Source organism: Apodemus sylvaticus, chromosome 1 (genome assembly GCF_947179515.1).
Source record: "Apodemus sylvaticus chromosome 1, mApoSyl1.1, whole genome shotgun sequence".
Taxonomy (NCBI): domain Eukaryota; kingdom Metazoa; phylum Chordata; class Mammalia; order Rodentia; family Muridae; genus Apodemus; species Apodemus sylvaticus.
This window is the reverse complement of record NC_067472.1, coordinates 69,832,234-69,850,007: the sequence shown is the minus strand read 5'-3', so window position 1 is coordinate 69,850,007 and position 17,774 is coordinate 69,832,234. Positions and strand designations below refer to the sequence as shown.

At 46.6% G+C, this 17,774-nt stretch overlaps 1 protein-coding gene across 2 annotated transcripts in view; it reads left to right on the top strand.

Annotated features, from left to right (window-relative positions):
• Ptpre (protein tyrosine phosphatase receptor type E) overlaps positions 1-15,550 on the top strand; it is a 146,938-nt gene extending 131,388 nt beyond the window's left edge. For both annotated transcript variants that reach the window (XM_052196464.1, XM_052196472.1), the window contains 10 exons: positions 300-463; positions 1,071-1,206; positions 2,050-2,199; positions 2,458-2,551; positions 3,914-3,990; positions 6,008-6,142; positions 9,841-9,966; positions 10,722-10,888; positions 13,167-13,302; positions 15,444-15,550. In XM_052196464.1, coding sequence (XP_052052424.1) covers positions 300-463; positions 1,071-1,206; positions 2,050-2,199; positions 2,458-2,551; positions 3,914-3,990; positions 6,008-6,142; positions 9,841-9,966; positions 10,722-10,888; positions 13,167-13,302; positions 15,444-15,518 — 1,260 coding nt within the window. In that variant the 3' untranslated portion in view covers positions 15,519-15,550. The remainder of the gene's footprint in view (positions 1-299; positions 464-1,070; positions 1,207-2,049; positions 2,200-2,457; positions 2,552-3,913; positions 3,991-6,007; positions 6,143-9,840; positions 9,967-10,721; positions 10,889-13,166; positions 13,303-15,443) is intronic.
• Positions 15,551-17,774: the final 2,224 nt, after the last annotated feature.

The following is a 17,774-nucleotide window of genomic DNA, read 5'->3' as shown; positions in this document are numbered from 1 at the left end:
GGACTGTGCAGATGGAGCAGGCAGGCCTGCCTTGCAGCTCAAGTACATGAACATTAAGACCAGCTTTTGGGATGTGTGGCCACCGGGATCCTGGCCTGGGTATAGCCAGTTATGCAAGCCCTTTGCCAGCCAAGAGCTGTGCATTGTCGCATCTGGTATGGCCCCCTGCATTCCAGGGTTCCCTGTGTTTGCAGGCGCTGACCTGGTGTGAGCCCTGCTGCTCTTCGGAAGGAGATGCTAAGTGGCCTGGTTAAGGTGGTTCCACCTCCCACGGCTCACTCCCTCCTTACCCCTTACAGCAACTCCCAGACAGCTGCAAAGCTCCCCGGCTGGTCTCACAGCTACACTTCACCAGCTGGCCTGACTTTGGGGTGCCATTCACCCCCATCGGGATGCTGAAGTTCCTGAAGAAAGTGAAGACACTCAACCCCTCACATGCTGGGCCCATTGTGGTCCACTGTAGGTACGTCAGGGAGGGGCCGGCCACAGTGTGGGGAGTGGCCAGTGAGGCAGCAGTGGGGTGGGCAGAGCCAGGGCTGGGGAGTGTGAGGTTTCACAGCAGCTATACCCAAAGCTGTGTGTGGGGACAAGAATTCTAGCCCCACTTGGTCTCTGGGACGCCTGCCTCAGTGGTGTGTGAACAAAGCTGAGAGGCCCAGGCTGATGGCTGGCGTGGGAACTCTGAGCAGGTCCACTGGCCTTGCTCTCTGCTCTACCTGGTACCTCAAGGATCACTCAATTCCCATACCAGGACACACACACACACACACACACACACACACACACACACACGTCTCTAGTCCCAAGATAAATTACCAATTTCCCATACCAGGACACACACACACACACACACACACACACACAAGGCTCTAGTCCCAAGATAAATTACCAGGGCAGCAGTGCCCTCTGATGGCCATGCATAGATTTGCTCCTTATTCTTCCAAGTTGCACCCCATTTAATTTTGCCCTAGGCTATGTCCTTTGTCCCTCAGGTTCAGGCACCTTCCCAGACCTGCCATTTACTTCAGGGGAATGTGACTCACGAGGTGGCATCTTTCTCCTCCCTGAAGCGCGGGCGTGGGTCGGACTGGCACCTTCATTGTGATCGACGCCATGATGGACATGATACACTCAGAACAGAAGGTTGACGTCTTTGAGTTTGTGTCTAGAATCCGCAATCAGCGCCCTCAGATGGTCCAGACGGATGTGAGTGGCACCTCTTCCTGCCCTGGCCTAAGCACCTCACTCAGGTGCCTTCGCACCGCTCCACGGGCCCATTTAAAAATATTTTTGACTGGTTTGTTGTTGTTGTTGTTGTTGTTGTTGTTTTGTTTTGTTTTGTTTTTCCAGTATCGGGTATTGCACTTGGTCTGTCATGTTGACTTCACTCTATCACTGAGCTATACCCTCAGCCATCCCTTTACTTCTGAGACTCCGTCTCACTGAGCAGCCCAGCCTGGTTTGGGCCTGGCTCCGCAGCTTGGGCAGCCCTTGAACTTGTCATCTGTATGTCTCAGCTTTCCAAATAACTGGAATTTTAAACCAGCACCATCAGGCCCAGATTTTAGGTTTGATTTTTGCTGCTGTTGGTTATTTGTTTGTTTGTTTATATCCCAAATGCTTTCCCCCGTCTCCCCCTCACAGAGTCCCTCCTCTCATCCCCCATCCCCTTCACCTCTGAGAGGGTGCTCCCCCTACAATCCCCCACCTTGGTGCATCTAGTATCTGCAGGATTAGGTACATCCTCTCCTGCAGGTAGGTGGCCACAGGCTATGAGCCTGTGTCAGACCTGGTGTCCCTCCCACTCTGTCATTACCTCCCACGGAGTCTCAAAGAGGGATGGCCCTGATCCTTAGCATGTTCATATGCCATGGCCATGATTCTAAGCAGCTGGCATAGCCCCTGGAGCCCTCGGAGGTAGTGGCCATTAGTGTCATCTTATTTTATCCTAGATGACCCATCCACACGATCACTAATGGGCTCTAGCTCCTCAGCCTTATCTTACCAGTGATGGGGCAATCTTGAGCATCACCCGCTGTCTCCCTACAGGTTCAGTACACATTCATCTACCAAGCCTTACTGGAATACTACCTCTATGGGGACACAGAGCTGGATGTGTCCTCCTTGGAGAGGCACCTACAGACCCTACATAGCACAGCCACCCATTTTGACAAGATCGGGCTGGAGGAAGAGTTCAGGGTGAGTGCTACAAAGCGACGTCCACACCCTGGAGGTCTGGGGGTGACTGAGGAGCCAAGGAAAATGGCTGGGGTCTACTTAAATGAAGCCTCTTGCACTCAGAAAGTTAGATGGGTATCAGGTCGTGGGCTCCTGGGGAAGGTGCATGTAGGATCACTTAATCTTCCAATGTCAACGCTACTTCTGGAGACAAACTTCTGAGCAGGTCTCCGGCTGCAGGTCTGCCATGCTTTCTCTAACTACATTCCCTGGCTGCAGAAACTGACCAATGTGCGCATCATGAAGGAGAACATGAGGACGGGCAACCTGCCTGCCAACATGAAGAAGGCCCGTGTCATCCAGATCATCCCATGTAAGGCAATGGGCATGTGGGCCTCACATCCTGGACCCCCCCCCCACCGCCTTTGTACATCAGGCTAGGGAACAAGTGCTTCTGGATGCAGTCCTGGGCGATTGGGTGCTGCGTGGGATGCTAGGAAGAAAGGGCTCTCTTGGGGGCACTCTAAGCGATCTCCATGGACCCTCGAGGGTGTCAAGTGGTACCTGGGATACAGCTCAGAGTCAAGACACCAGAGCTTCTGTATAGGGAGGACTCTCTGGGACCTAAAACGTTTGCCTCAGATGAGACCTGGTGCCTTACTAGCTCTCTCTGGGAGGCCCCTCCCCCCCCTTACACAGAAGAGAGTGAGTTGCATGGCCAAGAATAGCTACATGTAAAGGACCCAGTCAGACCAAAGGTGAATTCAGCTGAGCCCTTCAGGGGAAAAAAACAAAACAAAACAAAAACTTGCCTTGGGAATTTCATAACATGTGCCTGGGGTGCAGTCGACTCCAGCCTGCCGCTGAGGATCAGGATAACTGAAGCACAGACCCACAGTGTGCAGAAACCCACATCCACCCCAGCTGGGCAAACACAGCTGGAGAAGCATGAAGAGAGAGCAGGTCCTGTCTCACGCTGCTTCTTCATGCCCTCCAAGGAGCCGAGGCTTAGCCACCTCTTCTCCAGAAGCAGAGAGTTCCGGGAGGCTAGACCGTTCACCCCCAGCCTCTGCCCCTTGGTTCTCTGTGGCCATGGCCACTGCAGCCTACTATCTTGTTATCCTCTCGTTCCTAAATGCAGTATTTTTAGTGCTTTTATTTGGGGATACTGATGATTGAAAAACAAAAATGATAATCAGATTGTTTTCAGAGCTTCCTCGAACCACTTTATGAAGCTATTTGATAACAGAGACTTCCCTAAGAGACGGCTTTATTAATATTCTTGGTCCGTGATTTAATTCCTTTTCCTGTTGCTGTGATAAAGTACCCTGACCAAAAACCAAGCTAAGGTGGAGTTGATTCTGGCTCAGGGTTCAAGGGCATAGTTCACCGTGGTGCGGAAGTCAAGGCTCGGGAAGCTTGAAGCAGCTGGTGACATCACACTGACAGTCAGGAAGCTGAGAGCAGTGAATGCGTGCTGCTGCTGCTGCCTCCGCTGCCGCCACTGCTCAGCTCGCTTTCCGTTTTACAGTCTAGGATTCCCTGTGGGCAGGGCAGAGAATGGCCCTGCCCACCGTTAAGATGGGTCTTCACACCAATTAATGTAACCAGGATAGTCCCCCTCCAGTTTTCCCTGAGGCCCATCTCCCTGTGGGTTTAGATCTTATCAAGTTGACCATTACAGTCTTTAGGGCGTGGTCATATCTACACTAACAAAGAAACCTCTGCTTTGCAGACGACTTCAATCGGGTAATCCTGTCCATGAAAAGAGGACAAGAGTTCACAGACTATATCAACGCGTCCTTCATAGATGTATGTATCGCACAGCCCTGTGTGTGTGTGTGTGTGTGTGTGCATGTGTGCATACATGCGCTTGTGTTCATTACAACATGCGACTCCTTCCTACATTGCTTTCCATACCATAAGAAGCACTGGCATGCCATGTTCTTGGCAGAATTACTTTCCTTTTAAAATAATAAATAGTGAGACAAGTGTGGTGATACACACCTGTAATTCTAGCAGTTAGGAATTAGAGGCAGGAATATCAGGAGTTCAAAGCTAGCCTCAGCTACATAGGGATTTTGAAGCCAGCCTGTACTACATGAGACCTTGCTTCAAAAAAGTAACAATAAGGGAAAGAGGACTCGTCAACTAGGAACACTTGCTGCACTTGCAGAGGACCTAGGTTTTTTTTTTTTAAGTATGTTCTTTTAGTGAAAAAAGAAGTAAAAACATTTTATGATAAAATTGAAGATTTACATGGAAAATATTTCTGATAAAATAGAAGAGATATATAGAAAAGCATTTTAAAATTGACAATTTTCATGGAAAATTATACAGATAAAATGGTAGACATAAAATAATTCTAAGTTGATTGGAAGTAGAATTATAAACATTTTCAGGTAAAACTGAAGATTTACATGGAAAATATTTCTGATAAAATTCAAGAAATATATAGAAAAACATGTAAAAAAGTGACTATTTCATGGAGAATTATACAAATAAAATGGTAGACATTAAAAAAAAAAAAAAAACTTTCTAAGCCAGGCGGTGGTGGCACATGCCTTTAATCCCAGCACTTGGGAGGCAGAGGCAGGTAGATTTCTGAATTCGAGGCCAGCCTGGTCTACAAAGTGAGTTCCATGACAGCCACACAGAGAAACCCTGTCTGGAAAAAGCCAAAACAAAACAAACAAACAAAAAAAAACCTTTCTAAATTAATTGAAGGTGGAATTAAAAACATTTTGTGATAAAATCAGAGACTTACATGGAAAACATTTCTGATAAAATAGAAGAAATATATAGAAAATGTTAAAATTGAAGATTATCATGAAAAATAATGCAGATAAAATGGTAGACATAAAAATTACTAAATTAATTGAAAGAGGAATTACAAATATTTTCTGATAAAATTGAAGATTTACATGAAAAATATTTCTGTTAGTTGAATCCTCAGCACACACACAGTGGCTCATAACTACTGGGGTTCAAGGAAACCAAAGCTCCCTTTTCATCTCCACAGACACAAGGCATGTACATGCTACATATAGATACATACATGCATACATACATGCATACATACATACATGCAGGAAAGTACTCATACACATAAAATTAAAGAGCAAAAAAACCTTTAAAAAGACAAAAAAATCAACGAATAATGAGCTTTGGAAATGGGGCCTAGTCTCCGGGCTGAATAATTGTTTCCACGCTACAATGGAAAGCATCTGTACATTTGCATATCGTGACACACAGTTTTCTGTGAAGAGCACGTGTTGCCTCTTGAGTGATGTCTGTGACTTGAACCTGCATAGACTGGGCAATTATCTGTCTAGCACATGGCTGGATCCAGTCCAGTCTCCATGCACAGTGGAGTTGGCAGAGACAGAGACAAGAAAGAACTTGGTGACCATATGGCTGTTAGCACTTGTGTCTGCACTGGAGTGAACTAATGGATGTGTTGAGACCAGAAGCTCCTGCTCTGGCTTCTCACGCAGGCCCTCTGCACCTCTGTGACAGGAATCTAGCTGGGACACAGAACCTGTAAGAACCAAGGCCACTGAGTGCTGTCCTGGTAACGTTGGGCCTCTAATAGCTCTTAGGGATGACCTCGGCTACTGAGGCCAGGTGTACAGAGCGCCCTGATAAAGAGGCAGGTCCTGCTTCGTAGGTATATCCATGGGCTGTGGCATGCACCTGTGACAGCAGACCTCTGCTCAGGCTGTGGAAGGTTAGAATTACTGACATCAGCCTAGGGCTGTTCTGAGTGCCTGTGGAGGTAGTAGTTCTGGTGATGAGTAGCCCATCCCTAATCTCTGCTTCCCTCAAGGGCTACAGGCAGAAGGACTACTTCATGGCCACACAGGGGCCTCTGGCTCACACAGTTGAGGACTTCTGGAGGATGGTATGGGAGTGGAAGTCACACACAATCGTCATGCTGACCGAGGTGCAGGAGCGGGAACAGGTGAGCAGGCTGCGGTGGGGGCGTGGAGGTCCCTCTGTGTACTGAGTGTACAAGAAGCGGGTAGCTAATGGTTTGCTGCCTCAGCAGTGTGGAGCCTGAGAACACATGGGTGAGGCCAAGCCGGTAGGACTGAGGAAGAGGAGACAGAGTAGGGAGTTGGAATGATTCAGATTTTACTCCATCTTTGCTTCAGATGGGTGCAAAGGTGGTTGGCCCAAAATAGTCTTCTTTTTGGCTATCTTTACTCTTGCCTTGATGTTCCACGATTTTTTAAATGTCAAGGTTACATCCCAAGAATGCAAAGGGCATTTGCTTACTGTTTGCAAGATGTTAAGGCAGACATTGACCTATGCCCCTGTTTGCTGTCCTAATGAGTTAGAAGGTTTCGCTTTTCCATTTTCCCGGAGATCCACCCATGGCTTCGCAACATCAAAGTAAAATAAAGCTTTACCAGGGTAGAGCATCTCTCTGAGTGCTGCCCCAGACATGGCCACAACCCTGAATCTATGTCTTGGTTTCTTTGCTTTAAAAAACAAAATTTATTGAGCTGTGCTTCACTCAGAAAACAATCTGTCTTTCAAAGGGATTTAATGTGTTCATAGCATTGGGCAAATGTCTTCTGTCTAACTACAAATGGTGGTCACCACCTCAAAAAGTAATTCTGTTCCATTAACAGTCACCACGTCCCCTCCCCTCCCAGCCTCAGACCATCACTGACCAGCTTCCTGACTCGGGACTTGCTTTTCTGGACACTGTGTAAATGCCGTTGCTTAGCCGGTGCTGTTTTGGGAGTGAATACTTATTTACCATCGTGTCCTCAAGGCTTGCCTGTTTGTAGCATAAACCTGGAGTTCATTCTTTTCCTTAACAATTTAACATGTGTGAACAATGTATCTAATCATAACCCTCACAATGTCCCTCCCTCTCCCCTCAGGTACCTCAGAGCATGTCCCCCTCTCCTTTCCTTTCCTTTTTCTTGTAGCCCCTGAGTCCCGACTAGTGCTGCCCATGAAAATGTTGACAGGTTTTCTTCGCTTGCTCTTGAGTGGGTCTAGAGCCAGTTCCGGGGCTACAGTGAGTTCCTTGACTCCAGTGGCAACGCCATGTTGGGAAGGCAGCATTTCACAGCTCTCCTCCCATCTTCTGGCCTTATATTTCTGCCCTGTGCCTTCATGAGGCTGGGACAGGCCAGAAGTCCATAGAGATGTCCCCTTTAGGACAGACTTTATTCTTGTTGTTCACAATACGCCATTGTGTGAATGGTTGTGCAACTTGTACTGCCCAGTTCATCAGCTGATGGACACTTGTGCTATTTCCACTCTGCACCTGTGGACATTCGGTTTTGTGCAGGAGTAACGTCTGTGTTCCTCACCTACATGCCTCCGAGTGAAATCGCTTCCTTATGATCATTGCTCTATAATACAAACTCTAAGTCATGAACTTTGATCCTTCAATAAAGATTTTTAAAATTATGTACTTGCGGGGAGTGCACAGGGGTGCAGCTGTACACAAAGACCGGAAGAAGGAGTCAGAGCCCCCAGAGCTGGCGCTGCAGGCATCTGCGAGTTGCCTGATGTGGGTGCTGAGAACCAAATTCTGGTCCTCTGAAAAACAGCGGCGCCTGCTCTTAGACTCTGTGTCCCACCCCTATTTACAGTCCCAAGTTCAGTGTTCAAGGGCTCTGGTTTCTCTACATTCTTGACAACACTGGTGTTTTGTCCTCTTGACTAAAGCTATCCTAGTGGATAATGTTATTTGTTTTATTGGCGGGGTGGAGTGCATTAAATCAGCTGAACATGGTACATGAACCTATAATCTCAGCACTTGGGATAAGGCAGCAGGAGGTTAGGGAATTTCTCTCATCATCTTCTCAGAGGAAAGCTCAAGGCCAGGTTATAAAGCCCCAGAGGAGGCACCTTTAAACCATATGTATTTGTGACTGGGGAAATGGCTCAGAGGTTAAGAACACTGGGTGCTCCTCTAGAGGACCTGGGTTCAATTCCCAGCACCCACATGGCAGCTCCTCACAACCATCTGTAACTCCAGTTCCAGGGGATCCATGGAGCCAGGCATGCACATGATACACACACACACACACACACACACACACACACACACACACAAGCACAGGCAAATATATCCATACACATAAAATAAATAAATCTGAAAAAAATCATATATTCATTCCTAAAGAAAGTTACCTTATTTTACTTGTGTTGCAACTTAATATAAATATTTCCATTGTGTGCAATCTTCTGGGCTGTAGTTTTTCCAGACAGAATAGTGACTTTGCAGTTTTTCTATGCTTATGTCTGTGGCTGTGACTCGGCCCCCTTCCCACTGTATTCCACCCCACAGAACACACACCCTGTGTCCACTTCTTCATTCAGCCTTTCTTCTGCCCTTGACTGTGGTGCCAAGCTCATCCTGTTGTAGGATACGTGCTGGTGACAGGCTTCTGGCTGCCAGTGGTTAGCAGGGCCAAGCAGACAAACTGTCAGATTGCAGAGTTTGTCCAAGAATGAGGAATCCTGGTTGCTGTCCAAAGTGGTTTTTAAAGTGAATATCAGCGATGAATAAGACATATTCATCAGTCTGCCTGGTGTTTTGGGAGTGCCTAGAGTTCCCCAGGCACCTGGATCCTTGCTAAGAGGGTGTTAATTTAGCTTTCTGTGGCCTTGATTGGCATTTCTCTCATTCCTACAAGGTGAAACATCGCCTTATATACCTATCGATGTCTTCTTTCTTGTATAAAATGCTTCTCCTTGCTCTTTACCTATTGCTGTGATTAAATACCAGACAAGAGCAGCTTAGGGAAGGAAGGGTTTATTTCTGCTCATGATTTGAGAGTAAGTCTGCCGTGGCATCCTGAGCACAGGGCATCTGGTCACATGGCATCAGCAGTGAAGAAGCAGACAGCTGGGCACAAGTGATCCACTCGCTTCCTCCTGTTTGTTCATTCCAGGACTCAGCCCAAGGGGTGATACCACCCATAGTCAAAGCGCATTTCCTGTCCTGTTGAATCCCACTGGAAACTTTCAGACAAGGCTAGGTGTGTCTCTGAGGCCATTCTAAATCCCATTAATGTGTCAATCAAGATTAACCAAAAAGCATCAAAACACCTGTTTTTTAACCGAGCTCTTTGTCTTCTTGTTGCTTGAAGATTTCTTTACATAGGGAGGATCCTCATCCTGGGCTGTGTTCATGTGGCTTGCATCTTATTGCAGTCAGTGGGCTCCATTTTACTCTATCGATAAAGCAAAGAGAACTTTATGCAGTCTGATATTTCTGTCTTTTGCCTCAAGGACGCCCAGTCTTTTATGCCTTCTTTTTTTAGTAAGACTCAAAAAGTGTTCTTCAAAGTAAAAGAATATTCAAGGACAAGATTGTAATATAGAATAGTGAGATTTGTTTACTGGCCTGTTTCTAGGAGAAGCTGAAGTGTTTATGTCAGCCTTGTATAGTGATTCTGAGATTTGATTTCATTTCCAGTTCCATCCATTGAATAAATTCTCCTTTCTCTCATGGATAGACATTTCAAATATCAGGGTCTTTCCAGACCTGTTCTCTGCTCATGGTGAACAGATATAGGATTCATATCCATGTTCACATAAGATTTTTCTGGTCATGTGAAATGGCCCGACATCAATTCTGCACCCTAAGTGGCAACAACCAAACATTTTACTTTATCCTCCTAGGATAAATGCTACCAGTATTGGCCAACAGAGGGCTCAGTGACTCATGGAGATATAACTATAGAAATAAAGAGCGACACCTTGTCTGAAGCAATCAGCATACGAGACTTTCTGGTTACTTTCAAACAGGTATTGTCACTGTGGTCCCCCAAACTCTAGTGAACCTGAGCATCGTCCCTTGGAATGTGCTTACTTATATACCAGGGTGGCCCCCGAACTTATCACCACCCACCCAAGACCCAGAGAACCACGAAAGGCCAGGGGAACATCTGGTGGTAGGCGTCCTAGGAATTCTGGCTTTGGTGGCCACGTGCCTTCTGGTGGAGGATAGGTTTGAGAGCAAAGAGGTTCATTTCCTGGGTCTTTCAGTCACTGGGGAGAGTGAACCTTAGCTGGGGATGGAGAAACAATGGATCTGAAGGAAGGTAGAGAGGCCTCCTGAACCCCTTTCAGAACCTCTCACTGTCCCTGTCCACATTGGGCCTTAACCTCTGACCACACAAAGTCTGGGCCATCTGGCTCAGTGAGAAATACAAGCTCACAAGCTGGATCAATTCTGAGCTGAAGATAGTTATTTCAGGAAGCTATATTTGTTCCCTCCTGGCCAGCAGTGGACTGCCTGAGCCATTGGGCTTGCCTCTGGCACCTCATGGGAACTCAGAGCCTAACTTCCCAAGAAATGTGGGTCTTATCTTTGAGTAAAGCCACTGAGACCCCTGAAAGGGCTGGGCAGAGCTTAATGAGGGTCCTGAAGGAAGCATAGACACTAGCCAGGCCCCTGAACTGTCTAGGAAGGGCTTCAAGACCCAGAAGGATCTGTGGCAAGGCAGGCAGATCTCTGGCAGGATGTGGGCAGTCTTCTGAGACTCTGCTTTCATCTGCAGCCCCTGGCCCGCCAGGAAGAGCAGGTCCGAATGGTGAGACAATTCCACTTCCATGGCTGGCCTGAGGTGGGAATCCCCGCTGAGGGCAAAGGCATGATTGACCTGATCGCAGCGGTGCAGAAGCAGCAGCAGCAGACAGGCAACCACCCCATCACCGTGCACTGCAGGTGAGCTGCCCCTCCCTCACAGGGGCCCTGTCCTGGCGGGACAGCAAAAGCAGGCCAGATGTTTCTGTAGACCTACTCTGCAGCAAGGGAGAGCGAGATAGTGGCTCTCGGGGGATTTCTTACCTAGACTGTGTGCCATCTTCCCTTTCATATACACATGCACACATACACACACACATACACACACACAACTTCACAGATGGGCACAAAAGTCACTTCATTACACGTGTGAAATGTACATACATTTGAGGTGGAGTCAGAGCAGACGCAGGGGACTATATCCTGTCGAAGTCACACAAACCTCCCAGGCAAAGCCCCTGAACCTCAGCTAGCTGTGTTCACTCTGAAAGGCAGCTCTGACTCTGGCCGCCCCTCCCCACATTGCCCACCCTCTCTCCTGGCTTTGGCACCATTCAATGCACCTGAACACAAGCATGGGATGGGATACGAGGACCTCACAACAACAGGTCTAGCCTGGTATTTCTGTGTGTGTGATTATGAGATTACATAAATGTAACCTATAAAGGTCAAAGGTCAGGCTCAAGTATCATTCTTCAGGTGTAAGCCATTCGCTAGGTTCCACATTTGCTGACTAAGTTATGTTGGGTAGCCAGGGAGCTCCAAGGATCCTCCTGGTCTCCACTGCTCTGGCCCTGGGATTACAAACACTCACTACCGTGCCCAGCTTTTAAAAGTAGTATCTGGGACTTGAACTCAAGCCCTCATGTGTGCACAGCAAGCACTGTACCTCTCTCCAAACCTCAATCTGAAATCTCTAAAATAAACCTGTTGCAACACTCACGCACCCAGTCAGCCTCAAGGGTACAGACACATTTCTGGTGTCCCTAGAGACAATAACTGACCAGACTCAGGGCAAGAAGCATATGGAGACCGCGTGACTGTATGACAGATATGCAGCGCCCTTCCATCCCCGGCTGTGCAGGCCCTGCTATACACTATGCTACCTGATGCAGCAATCTTGTCCGCACTTTCCAAGCGCTGGCAAGCAGCCGTTTAGAATGCTTTTATTCTTGGGTGATTCTCACTAGCTGCTGGAGCTGTGACTGCTTCATTTCCTGAAAATTTGACTCCTGCTTTGGAACACCCTTTATTTTTACCCACTATCCTATCCCTTGTGTCTAAGGAGCCCCTGTTTAATAAGAGAGATGGACACTCTCCCTGTGTGGATAACCCACCTAGTGTAGTCCATGCCTGGCCAGCAGATGGCGCTCACACCTCAGTTTTCCGTCCGGGAAGCCTTTCCGAGGGTCCCTGAGAATGAACTAGAAAAGAGTTGAGCAGCTCTTTGTTCTGCAGAGCAGATGAGTTCTGCAAGCCTGGGGCACCAGCTGACAGTCATGGGGACGAACCACAACAATAGGTCTTGAACTTCAGAGTAGGTCCATTTGTAGAGATTCCATCCAGGGACAGCTGTGCCCCTCCAGAGGATAATAGAAAAAGCTGGCCTCCTGTCTCCTTTAACCTCTCCCAGCCCTCTTCTGTGAGTCTTGAATAATCAAGCCAAGTGCCATCTTCATGAGAACCCACTATTCCTAGCAGAGAGCATCTTACTAAGCTATCCCCAAACTGTAGCCTTGAGCCAGAATCCAGGCTTTGGCACTTGCCAGGGTCTCTTCTCCCTGTACCTAAAAGAAAAGGTTTGCATCTCTAATGCATCCTAGGTAATACTGAGCTGACAGTCAGTCTAGGAATCATCCTATTTGTAACCACTGCTTCAAAGCATCTAAGTTGTCCCCATCTGTTTCTGACTATTATGTATAGAGAAGGAAAGAGTGTTCTGCTTGCTGGATCTTGCTATATTACGTATATAAGTGATGTTTTAAGCTACAGTCAAGGGGGTTGGGAGATGACTCAGACAATATAGTGTTTAGCTATACCCACATGAAAAGCCAGGTGCAGTAGTGCACATCTGTAATCTTTGGTGCAAGTTAGGTGCAGACAAACCAGTCCCTGGGGGCCAGGTAGCCTAGCCAAGACAGTGAATTTTAGGTGCAATGAAAGAGCCTATCAAAATAGAAAATGCAAAGCAATAAGGAAAGGTAACACAGAGACCTCTGGTCTCTACATGAGTGCAGGCACACATATATGTGCAGGCATATGGACATACACGGCACCACTCAAAAGACGCGGTCAGACCTGGGTGCCTTTTGGTGACTGGTACTTCAGTTTTCCCCTGGGGTTGGGGAGTAAGAGCCCAGGTCTCTTCCCCATGTGTATCTTGCTTGCTCTGCCTTCACCAAGCATGTTCCCTCCACAGCGCGGGAGCAGGGCGGACAGGTACATTCATAGCACTCAGTAACATTTTGGAACGAGTGAAAGCCGAGGGACTCCTAGATGTGTTTCAAGCTGTGAAGAGCTTAAGACTTCAGAGACCACACATGGTGCAAACCCTGGTAAGAATCCGATCGGTCTGACGTTCCAGAAGAGTTGAGAATTGTTTCATGTGTTTGATGTCAGTTTCATTAAAAGGCAAGCCCCGTGTAAGGGGGGAGGGGTTGGGAGGGTTCTTGTCCCAGAGTGCCTGACCCAGCTGCAGCCTTTCACAGTAAAGCCCTCCCCCTTCTCTGGTCTTAAGGGGAATCTTTGCAGCAAGACTCAAGAGGAGGGGCTCATGCACAAATTGTATTTCCATTTAAAAACACGGTTACAGAGTTCAAAAGCAGCCCCAAAGTTCAAAGCCCGGATTCGTGTATCTTTCCATGATCCACTGTAGCATGTAGTCTGCTTGCCTTTGGAAGGCCTCCCTCAACCTCAAGGTCCCTCCAAGGGTCTTGTCTGGGGGGGGGGAGGGGGTCTCCTAACATCCAATTGCTCTACATTTTCTCTTTCATTAGCCAGAGCACATTTCCTGGTTAGAGAGAGAGTCTGCACTGAATTCCAAAACGTTTCATGTTGAAGGGGAAAGTGCAGTCTTAAAGGCTGAATCGTCATTTCCCAGAGCCTCCTAATTAGGCCTTCTCTCCCACCTGCTCTTTCTCTACATGCTCTGGACAAGTGGCTTGACTTGACCCATGTGCAAAGACAGGGGGACTGCAGCTGAGACAATGGAAAGGCTCCACGTGAACCTAAGACTTTTACTCTTGCAAATCCTAATGGTGTCTATATTAATATAAAAACGTGATTTTCATTTGCTTAAAAGTTATAAATTAGGCTGGGCAGTGGTGGTGCACGCCTGTAATCCCAGCACTTAGGAGGCAGAGGCAGGCAGATTTCTGAGTTCCAGGTGAGCCTGGTCTACAGAGTGAATTCCAGGACAGCTAGGGCTACACAGAGAAACCCTGTCTCAAAAAACCAAAAAAAAAAAAAAAAAAAAAAAAAAAGAAGAAGAAAAAAAAAGAAGAAGAAGAAGAAGAAGAAGAAGAAGAAGAAGAAGAAGAAGAAGACGAAGAAAAAAAGAAAAAAATTAGGCAGTGTGAGTTTTATTCCTCAGTGTTAGAACTGTGGTAGCTTTTTTTTTTCACTTCAAAAATAGTTTTCATCCAGGTGTGGTGGCACATACCTATAATCCCGACACTTGGGAGATAGAGGCAGGAAGATCAAGAGTCTGAGGTCATCCTAGGCTACAGTAGGAATTCAAGCTAGGATGAGCAACATAAAACTCTCTTAAAACAGCAAACATTCTCTCTCTCATTCTCTCTCTCTCTCTCTCTCTCTCTCTCTCTCTCTCTTTCTCTGTTTCTCTCTCTCTCTGTCTCTCTCTCTCTCTGTGTGTGTCTGTCTGTCTGTCTGTCTGTCTCTCTCTCATACACACACACCCACCACCACCACCACCACACAAACATGCACATACACATACACACACGTTTCCTGGCCTTGGGAGATAGCTGTTGATAAAATAAAAACAAAAACAAAAACAGAAACAAAACAAAACAAACCACTTGCTTTGCAAGTGAGTTTCATTTCTGCAGAACTACACACACACACACATACACACACACACACAGAGTAATGGACTCCGATGGCATAGGACTTGTGATCCTACACCTGGGAGGTAGAGACAGCCTTCCTGGCACTCACAGGCAGCCAGCCTAACCTACTTGGAAGTTTCTGGGCCAGTGAGAAATGCTGTCTCAAAAAACCAAGCTGCCTGAGGAAAGCAATCTCAAAAAACAGTGCCCGAGGAAGGACGCCTAAGGTTACCTTCTGTCCTCCACATGCAAGCTAACACATGTGTACCTGCACACATGCAAATGTGCACATAGGTATGCACACATACACACAGAAAATATTTTCCAATGTCAATATGAAAAGCAGAGTTAATTTTCTAAGACCATTCTGAAAATACTCTAGTGTGAACCTGAAAATTGGTGTTTTCCGCATGGATAAACAGCTTGGTTTAGAACTGGTTTCGTGTCTAAAAGGCACGTTATGGTAGAGAACTGATGTGTGGGAGGGAGCCGCAGAGCAGATTTTGATGCATCAACAGACTGGCTGACAACTGGGCTTCTAATGCAGCTTCTGATTCCCTGCATCCAGTGTGTGTGAAGCAGCTCATCACCGATATATTATTAATACACTCTTATTCTCTTTTCAGGAGCAATATGAATTCTGCTACAAAGTGGTACAAGATTTTATCGATATATTTTCTGATTATGCTAATTTCAAATGAAGATTCCTGCCTTAAAATATTTTTTAATTTAATGGTCAGTATATTTTGTAAAAAAAAATGTTAATTTATTTCCTAGTGGATATTAATATCCTTCCTAATTCCTTTGTATATATTTTGTTATGTTCTAAAGGCTACCTGCTGCAAGGTTATTAAGTTGTAAATGCCCTTTTTAAAAATTGGAATAACATGTTAAGGTCAAATACTATCTGGGAAGATATATATTTCTGCTAACATCAGTCAGTATCTTAGTTCTATTAGATTCATATTATGTGGTGTCACACATGTGTTATGTGATGTCACACATCATGCATCTGTAAATGTAGTTCTTAACATGTCAAATATGTTTGTGAAAAGACACTAAACCCCGAAACCCCTTGTGGAGAAAACTCATGAGGACTCCGAGTCAGATCACGTTTACTCTCCACACCAACTATCGTACCCAGGGCATGGGAATGTGGCAAACAGTGTACATGGGGCTTTGGTAGAGCCCCTAAGTCTCAGCCACGCGGTCCATCCTTACATTTGAAAGATCAGAGTGGGAACCAGGTATGGCAGTGCATAGGTATGTGCAGGTACTCATACTAGCACGTGAGGGGCTGAGGCATAAGGATTTGGTTCAGGCTAGGCCAACTTGGGCTACAGTGCGACTCTGTAAACAAATATACAAACAAAAAACAGAGGGTTTTATAACCCAAATCCAGGTCTCGCATGTACAAGGGTAGATGGTGACTTCCCCATGAGTTTTAAAGGGCATTTATTTATTAAAAGCTGTGTAGTGCCACTATAGACTTGATAAGGAGATGCATTGATACCAGGCCATCTGTTATCACAGGCCTCTAAACTAACCATCAGAGCCGTGTTCCCAGAAGCACTTGCTGTCTGCTTGCCTGTGTGCCTGGCTCAGAATACACCGAAGCTCATTTCCAATGTTCCACCCACTGGCACAGCTGCCTGTACTGACCCTAATTTGGGCCTACAGGATCAATGCACAGCTGCTTCTCTCCCTCCCACACTGAAATGAATTGTCTTACACACACACACACACACACACACACACACACACACACGGGTACAAATGGTAGCACAGCCACAAACAATTGCACTGTCAATGTCCTGACAGCCATTTTGGCATGTCAGATTTTCTTTGTAAAAAGTTAAGATGGTTTGTAAGAAAAGAACTCTTAAAAATCTAGATTTGTACAGTTTTTTTTAAATGTCCCACCTCTTGGTGTTTAATTTTAAAAAATGAGAGAGATCCTAATTTGAAGTCTAACTTACCTTTGGTGGAAACACTGCTGAGACCTCTGAGCTCAGGTGATAGTGACAAGCACACTGCCTGAGGGGTAGGTTAGAAGGATGGAGAGGGGGAGGGGGAATGTAGAAACATTGACTTCAATATATCTATGGCATTTAGATACCTAGCAAATGAGCACAATGTTAAAAAAAAAAAAAGACATCTGGTGTAACTCACTGAAGGCTTTGAACATACACAGTCTAGGTACTTTTTTTTTTAACTTTTTAAAAGAGAAATGAAACTACAAAGGCCTTATTTGCTATCTCCATGGAGGACTGATCATGCCCGCCTGTTGCACAGTTTGTCCTTGTTCGTTTTTAGTGTGTGTGTACAGGGGACAACCCCAGGGTCCATCACTGCTTCATACAGGTGAACAGGTCACCAAGCTTCTCTCAGGCCCTGCCGCTCCGAGTTCCACCCAGAGGCAGAAGCTGGCACCCAGCATGCGGGGTGAAATGGCCTCTGTCATCACCACCAGCTGCATTGAGGGCTGGCTGCCTGTGCTTTGTGAGACCTCCCCTTCTCTGAGCATAGAGCACAGGCAGAAGGCAGAAGAGTGAGTTTTCCCTGGCCTGTGAGTGGTCTCATATGTCTCCATCTTAGACCCTGAGCTCAACACCTTGCTTTAACTGAAGCGAGACAGAGGCAGTAAGGCCACTAAAATGAAGGTGACCTCACACTGGTCCCAAGCCTAAGTTTGGCCATGCGCCTTGACGTCCCGACTTAGTTACTGGTCCTTAGGATCCCAGGCATCTCTTGTATCAAGAAATGCCTTAGGATAGGTCTTTTCAGGAGTCTAGAAAAGCATTCCAATGTGTATTTTTCCTCACCTTGGGGCTGCCCCAGGTCCTCCTGCAGGAACCCTGTCTGTTTCTTAACAGCTTGTCCCACTCCAGAGAGAAACAGAAGCCACGCTCCTGTGGGCAGTTGGGGCAGCACTTGTCCTTTGGAGGGGCCAATCC